We start from the raw sequence: 7,413 nt of genomic DNA, 5'->3' as shown, positions 1-7,413 counted from the left end.
GGGGTATTCAAAATAAATAACTGGGATGGGAAGAAAACATTAGAACATCCATTTAAAACTTCCCACAGTTGATTTTTCTGGATATGTTTTGTTATATAGCTGCACATGTGTGTGTGTGTGTGTAACAAAACATATGCCAAAAATTAACATTTATAATTATAAATATTATTTACTTAAGAATATTTGGCCATGTATATTATAAATATGATATCTATAAGTGATATATTAGAATAGTTACATATGTAACTTGCAAAAACTTTAATATATATGTATTGGAGATGATTTGCAAAAATATTGAGATCACTTAGGTGTATGAAATGCCTTCCACTTCTTGGACCCAGCAATTTCACTTCTTAGAATGTATTCAGCTTATCCTAAGGAAATAACTTTACACATCCATAATTATTTAGCTAGAGGGGTTGTTTATTTAAGAAATCATTGTGCTTGTGAGAATGGAAAACAGTCCAAATATTCAACAATTGGGGATCGCTTACATAAATTATTGTCTATCCATATACAGAGTCTTAACAGAGAGCTATTAAAAATTATGTAGTAGTAGAAAAAAATGCCATGAAAAAGTCCTGATTTTGTAATTAAAAAAAAAAAGAGAGATGACAAAATATTATTTAGTTCATGCGCCTGGAAGAATGGACTGGACTGATGAACCAAAATGTTAATAGTGAGTGGTAGCTCTTAGTGGTGACATAAGGGAAAATTTTTATTTTCTTTATACTTCCCTGTGTTATCTTAATTTTGTACAATAAATGTTCAAATAAGCATTGAGTAAGCATTGAAATAAGCATTAAAAGCTTGACTAAGCATTATATTAATAAAGCCCCGAGGCTGGCGATTATGAAAGAGTATACAGTAACGAAGCCTTTCCCAGCCCCATCTCCCAGACAAGCCACTCTTCTCTCCAGAAGTACTGATGATAATGGTTTCTTGTATATTTTTCCAAGGATCCGTTATGTTGATAAAATTTGTGTATATATACCTATATTCTTTTACCTCTTCTCCTACCAATAACAACATATAATACATACTATTCTATACTGTTATATTGAATAATTCTGTACACCTGTCATTTCACCTCTATTGATAGCATATCAGTAGGATACATTGCCAAAAGAGGAATATCTGGGTCCAAAAAACGTGCATTTGTCATTTGGATTAAATACTGCCCTCTGAGGACATAAAAAAAGAAAAATCCTCTCGTGGTTTCTTCCAGGACTTTAACAGTTTGGGGGCTTGTTGCCTTTCATTTGTGACCCACTTCAATTTATCCGAGCTAATGGATTTTTAGTAAGAAAAAACAATTATTTAGAATATTAAACTCCTCGCTTATAGTGGAATTCAAGCACTGGTTGTCCCCGTCTGTCAGATCACAGGATCGAGATGCAAATAAGGACATCTTGCAGAGGTTCAGCTTACACTGGGAATGAGAAACAGAGCCAGACCTCTGCTCTGCTGTGTGCCGGTTTGCTTCCAGAGTCACCCTGGCATGAAGAGAGAAGCCCCGAGAGCTCGAGTTCCACCCACAAGTAGAATTTTGACTTCTGTGGAACTCCAGTCGCTGGTTGGATCTTCCCTCCCAAAACTTGTAAGTTGCAGCTAAGTAAAAAGAAGTGATCTCCCCTGTAGTGTTACAGTACGTGTGTATGGGCTGCATGAACTGGGGTGTGACAGTACCTGGGAAGAACTGATTTTATCCCCATAGAGATTCTCCAGACCTGGTACTCGCTGGCAGACCTCAGCAGCTGTACTGAAATGTCAGATGGATTTGCACAGCTGACTCACGTTGCCAAAATGAGAGCCACACAGTAGTTTCATAAATTGACGCTATCCAGCCAAGCCCTGCTTAATATAGATACGGCGTGAGCTTAGCTATAGTCCCCCCCCCCCCCCCAGCTGCTCAGCACAGGCCACTGAGATCCTCAGGGGTGAAAACCTCTTTAAGCAGTGTTAACCTGGAATGTTTGTTAACCAGGGGGAATTCCTTGAGAGTTTTTGCTTATTTGGAGAGAGTCTTTGATTATTTCTCCTTTTCTAGTAACAGAGAAAAATACAGGGCGGGGGGGGGAATCATGTCAGAACACAGCAGGAATTCAGACGAAGAAGAACTCTTTGATGAGGAGATTGATGAAGATGAAATCTTGGCCAACCTGTCCCCCGAAGAGCTGAGAAAACTGCAGTCAGAAATGGAAGTGATGGCCCCGGACCCCAGGCTTCCCGTTGGAATGATTCAGAAGGATCAGACCGACAAGCCACCCACAGGAAATTTTGACCATAAGTCTCTAATGGATTATATGTATTGGCAAAAGGCATCCAGACGCATGCTGGAGGATGAACGTGTCCCTGTCACCTTTGTGCCGTCCCAGGTAATCAGGAATTTGTGTACAGCAGAGAATCATCTGCCTGGGCCCGAGCGACAGGTGTCCCTGCGGCAACTGTCCGTTTCTCAAGACTTCATGTTTGGTCTTGTTTTGTTGCCGCTGCTAGATTAGGTCATTAACATTTAATCTGATGTCGGACTGGAACTTCCTGAAACACTTACATGGTATAACTGGGAAGGAAAAATGATAGTTTTCGTGTAAATGTCTCTTTTTTTTTTAATGGCTGTGGGGTTCATTGTGTAGGAAAGCCTGATTCTACAGACCTGATCTTAATGAATTAGCTCATAACCTATAAGAATTTGTCCTTAACTCCTTTTTTTTTTTTTTTTTTGGACACATAGAACGCTTTAAGAAGCTGATGAATGCTCTATATCCCTCCTTCTGCTTACACATTCTTAGGTAGTATTTCACAGAAAATTGCAAGGGCGTCACAGCCCTTCTGAAGTCTCGCCCCATAATCTATATAGTTCAACCATGTCAAATAACTCCCAAAGTTCCATATTAACACAGTTTATTGGATATCAGTAATACATTTAGAAATTGACAGCTATTGAACAGTTGTTGTAAAGACCGTTCTTTCTGCAATATATTTCTTATATGGCCACTAGAATTGCATTTGCATCTATGAACCTATCATATATCAGCATACTTTTCTTAATGTTCTACTTAAAAAGGACAAAGCCAAAGGAAGATCAAGATCCCTGCAGGTAAAGACGCTTTTAGTTATACCTGCTGTTACAGCTCTATCTTCTCACATTGCTATCATGCTGGCTGTGATTAAGGAAACTTACAAACTGGTTTCAGGGTCAGAAGAGTTTAAACATGTACTAAATTTAAGCAATTGCCCGTTTGGTCAGGTTGGAGTTTAAGGTACAATCTGCAGCTATTTGGAGTGACTATATTATACAGTTGGAGTAAGAACCAATTCTATTCTGAATGCAAATTTCAGAAAAAGAAAACTGGGTACTTTGAACACTTTTGTCTTCCCTTAGTATAATTTAAACAGCTTGATGATTGTCTCCCCCTACTGGGACAGATGAGAAATGCAGTAGAGAAGGCTTTAAAGTGGTTAGGATGACTGTTGCCAACTGTCACTTCCAACCTACCGTATGTTGTAAGCAAGAAGATCAAGTTCTTGCTTGAAAATGCTACACCAGCTTTCAAAATGACACCTATGAGGTACACATGTGGTATAGGAAAGCACACTAATTGATAAGCAAGAATCTAACAAACATCGTTCAGAAACTGCTAATTTCCTTTCTAGACTAAGGCATTGTTCCCTTTTTTTTTTTTTTAAGATTTTATTTATTTATTTGACAGAGAGATCACAAGTAGGCAGAGAGGCAGACAGAGAGAGATGGGGAAGCAGGCTCCCTGCTGAGCAGAGAGCCCAACGTGGGGCTTGACCCTAGGACCCTGAGACCATGACCTGAGTTGAAGGCAGAGGCTTTAACCCACTGAGCTGCCCAGGTGCCCCAAAGCATTGTTTCTAAAGATCTGTATAATCTGATCCTCTTTTGTAGCCAGCACTGCCCCCTAAAGACTTTGTTTCAAAAGAAACTGGACTTGTGATCCTGTCCTCGAAGTAGTCAGGATAGTGGTCATAGAACTGAGGAGACAAAAAATCTAAGTCTAGGTCTTTGGTATATTTCAGGGTATCAAAATGCTCTCACTTTTCCCACAGTATGTTATGTTTTCAGAGAAAGTTGATATACACATTATATTAGATTAGCAGGTATCTTGGGATGTAAGTTTTGTTTGGAGCAATGAGTAATTTGTGTAACCTAGGACTATTGAACACAAAAATGCCTATTTGGATATATATAAAACAAAGACTTCAGTGTATTGATCGATAACTCCATAAGGTTTTCAAAGCAAATAATTTTGGGGCCGCTTCTAGAATTGAACACCATTTTTAAAAACAATACAGAGTCCAAAACCAAAATTATGTTTCATTTTACCATATGGAATGAGATAAACACAGCATGCCCCCCCCAAAATGTGTTTGTATCTATCTGTAGTATGGCTATAAAAGTTCATCTTTATTTAGAGTATATTTGCTTACAAAACTAATATGTGTATTTTTTTAAAAAACACTTAAACACTTTAGAATTACATGCATCCCCTCTCCAGTTATCTTTTTTTTTTTAAGATTTTATTTATTTATTTGACATACAAAGATCACAAGTAGGCAGAAAAGCAGGCAGAGAGAGAGGAGGAAGCAGGCTCCCTGCTGAACAGAGAGCCCGATGTGGGGCTCGATCCCAGGAGCCTGGGACCATGACCTGAGCCAAAAGCAGAGGCTTAACCCGCTGAGCCACCCAGGCACCCCTCCAGTTATCATTTTATTTTATTTTATTTTATTTTATTTTATTTTATTTTATTTTTAAAGTAATCTCTACAGCCAACATGGACTTGAACTCATAACCCTGAGATCAGGAATCACATGCTCCTCTGACTGAGCCAGCCAGACACTGCCCCCTTCTCAGTTACCTTAATAATTCCCTCTATTTTTAAGAGAGAACTGATAATTGGGTAAGCATTACCATAGACTTGTTTTTCCTATACACTTATAAGCTTTTATATATTGTATATATGTTTGTGTATATATATACACACACAAATGGAACACTATACACACCATTTATTTGCTTACTCATTTCACTTCCTAATAAATCTCTTATTTCCAGTAGCGACTGCTCTGCTTCCTGTTTCTCCATCCCCATGTGTTCTAACCCTCATAAACCTCTCTTTTAGGTGGACACTCAAGAGCAGCATGAAGAAGTAGGCAAAGGTAATAAAAATGTGTCCCAGTATTTAAAAGAAAAGCTCAATAACGAAATTGCTGCAAATAAAAGAGAATCAAAAGGCAGCAGCGATGTCCCAGAAACCGATGATGCTGATGGTGAAGAAGATGAAGGAGATGACGGGGATGAAGATGACGAGAATGAAGATGACGAGGATGAAGACGAGGAAGGAAATGACGACAGTGAAGAGAGTGTGGAAAAGCCACAAAGAGGCGTGCAAGGTGGGGTAGAGCAGCAGATCAGGAACGGGGAGAGCAGCTGTGCACAAGTAGCTAAGAAGGCATTTGGAGAACAGAAAGACGAACCAGAGGTCCAAGAAAAAAGTGAGAAGAAAATATCAAAATTAGATCCCAAGAAGTTAGCGCTAGATACCAGTTTTCTAAAGGTAAGCGCGAGGCCTTCGGGAAACCAAACAGACCTGGATGGGAGCTTGAGGCGCGTTAGACAGAATGACCCTGACATGAAGGAGCTCAACCTGAACAACATTGAAAACATCCCCAAGGAGATGTTGCTGGACTTCGTCAACGCAATGAAGAAAAACAAACACATCAAAACCTTCAGCTTGGCCAACGTGGGCGCGGATGAGAACGTTGCGTTCGCCTTGGCGAACATGCTGCGGGAAAATAGGAGCATTACCACTCTCAACATCGAGTCCAACTTCATCACGGGGAAAGGAATCGTGGCCATCATGAGGTGCCTCCAGTTCAACGAGACGCTCACCGAACTTCGGTTTCACAATCAAAGGCACATGCTGGGCCACCATGCCGAAATGGAAATCTCCCGGCTGTTGAAGGCCAACACCACTCTCCTGAAGGTGGGCTACCATTTTGAGCTCCCGGGTCCCAGAATGGTGGTGACCAACCTGCTCACCAGGAATCAGGACAAGCAGCGGCAGAAAAGACAAGAGGAACAAAAACAGCAGCAGCTCAAAGAGCAGAGGAAGTTGATAGCCATGTTGGAGAATGGGTTGGGGCTGCCACCTGGAATGTGGGAGAGGCTGGGGGGACCCATGCCGGATCCCAGGATGCAGGAGTTCCTCCAGCCTCCTCCACAGCCGCCCAACCTCCAAGCGGCCGCCTTCAATCGACAGAATGAAATGATGAAGAAGCCGTCACAGCCCCCGAAGTACAGGACGGACCCTGACTCCTTCCGAGTGGTGAAGCTGAAGAGGATGCAACGCAAGTCTCGGATGCCCGAAGCCAGAGAGCCGCCCGAGAAGACCAACCTCAAAGATGTCATCAGAACGCTCAAACCGGTGCCGAAAAACAGGCCACCCCCGCTGGTGGAAATCACTCCCAGAGATCAGCTCTTGAATGACATTCGCCACAGTAATGTCGCCTATCTTAAGCCCGTAAGTAGAGGGGAGGAGAAATGGTGAACGAATTCCAGGGTATCCCACCTCTACCTCCTGCTTGTTTTAACTCCGGGAGAGTCTCACTAGTGGTGACTAACCGAAGGAAGCCATCAGCATTACCAGGGCAACAAAATTACCAGTTATCCCCAAGGACACATAAAGAACTAGACAACTTTGTACCAGTGCAATTCACAGCTAAGGTGTATTGAGCGATTATTGTAGGCCAGATACATTATATGAATTAACTCATCCTCTTAGCCCTAGGAGGTAGGTATTATTATTCTCCCTATTTTATAAAAGAGAAACTGAGGCTTAGAGAAGTTCAGTACCGTGTATAGGAGGCAGAGCTAGAAAGTGGTAGAATCGACACTGAAATTCAGCTCCAGGTCCAGGGCCAAGCGTTTATCCACCCCAGCCGCAGAGCTGACCTTCGGAGATCTCGAGGAACCTGCTGCAGGAATAAGTAAGGATGAAGCCTAATTTAGGCCCATCATTTGTAAATAACTGAGTGCTTCCAGAATGTTTAAAAATAGTTGGTTCTTTTTTAGTAGATGAAGATAGACTACCTGCAATGGCATTTCTGTACTCTTCACTGTTTAGGTGGCCAGATAAACGGTAAACGTCAGGATACCATCTCCAGAACCCCTGGCTAATTGCTACCTTTTCTTATTTTCCATCAGTTCTAAACTGCTATCAATTTTAAGCTCCGTGAATGAATGGAGTTTTGACTATGATTTCAGCTTTAATGTTTATTGTGATTCATGATTAACTGCTGCTGATACATGAAAATGTGTATTCCTTGCAGGTGAAGTTGAAGAAATATTTTTTTTGTCATTACAATGATAGCACCTATGGAATC

At 41.1% G+C, this 7,413-nt stretch overlaps 1 protein-coding gene across 1 annotated transcript in view; it reads left to right on the top strand.

The window, feature by feature from the left end:
• The first annotated feature begins 1,439 nt into the window (after positions 1 to 1,439).
• The window catches only part of LMOD3 (leiomodin 3), an 18,877-nt gene continuing 12,903 nt past the window's right edge, over positions 1,440 to 7,413 (top strand). The window contains exons 1-3 of the mRNA XM_059161473.1: positions 1,440 to 1,600; positions 2,051 to 2,378; positions 5,151 to 6,551. Of these exons, the coding sequence (XP_059017456.1) occupies positions 2,085 to 2,378; positions 5,151 to 6,551 (1,695 nt within the window). The 5' untranslated portion in view covers positions 1,440 to 1,600; positions 2,051 to 2,084. The remainder of the gene's footprint in view (positions 1,601 to 2,050; positions 2,379 to 5,150; positions 6,552 to 7,413) is intronic.

This window comes from Mustela lutreola, chromosome 2, assembly GCF_030435805.1.
Source record: "Mustela lutreola isolate mMusLut2 chromosome 2, mMusLut2.pri, whole genome shotgun sequence".
NCBI lineage: Eukaryota > Metazoa > Chordata > Mammalia > Carnivora > Mustelidae > Mustela > Mustela lutreola.
The sequence above is the reverse complement of the archived record's forward strand: the minus strand, read 5'-3'. Positions and strand labels throughout refer to the sequence as shown.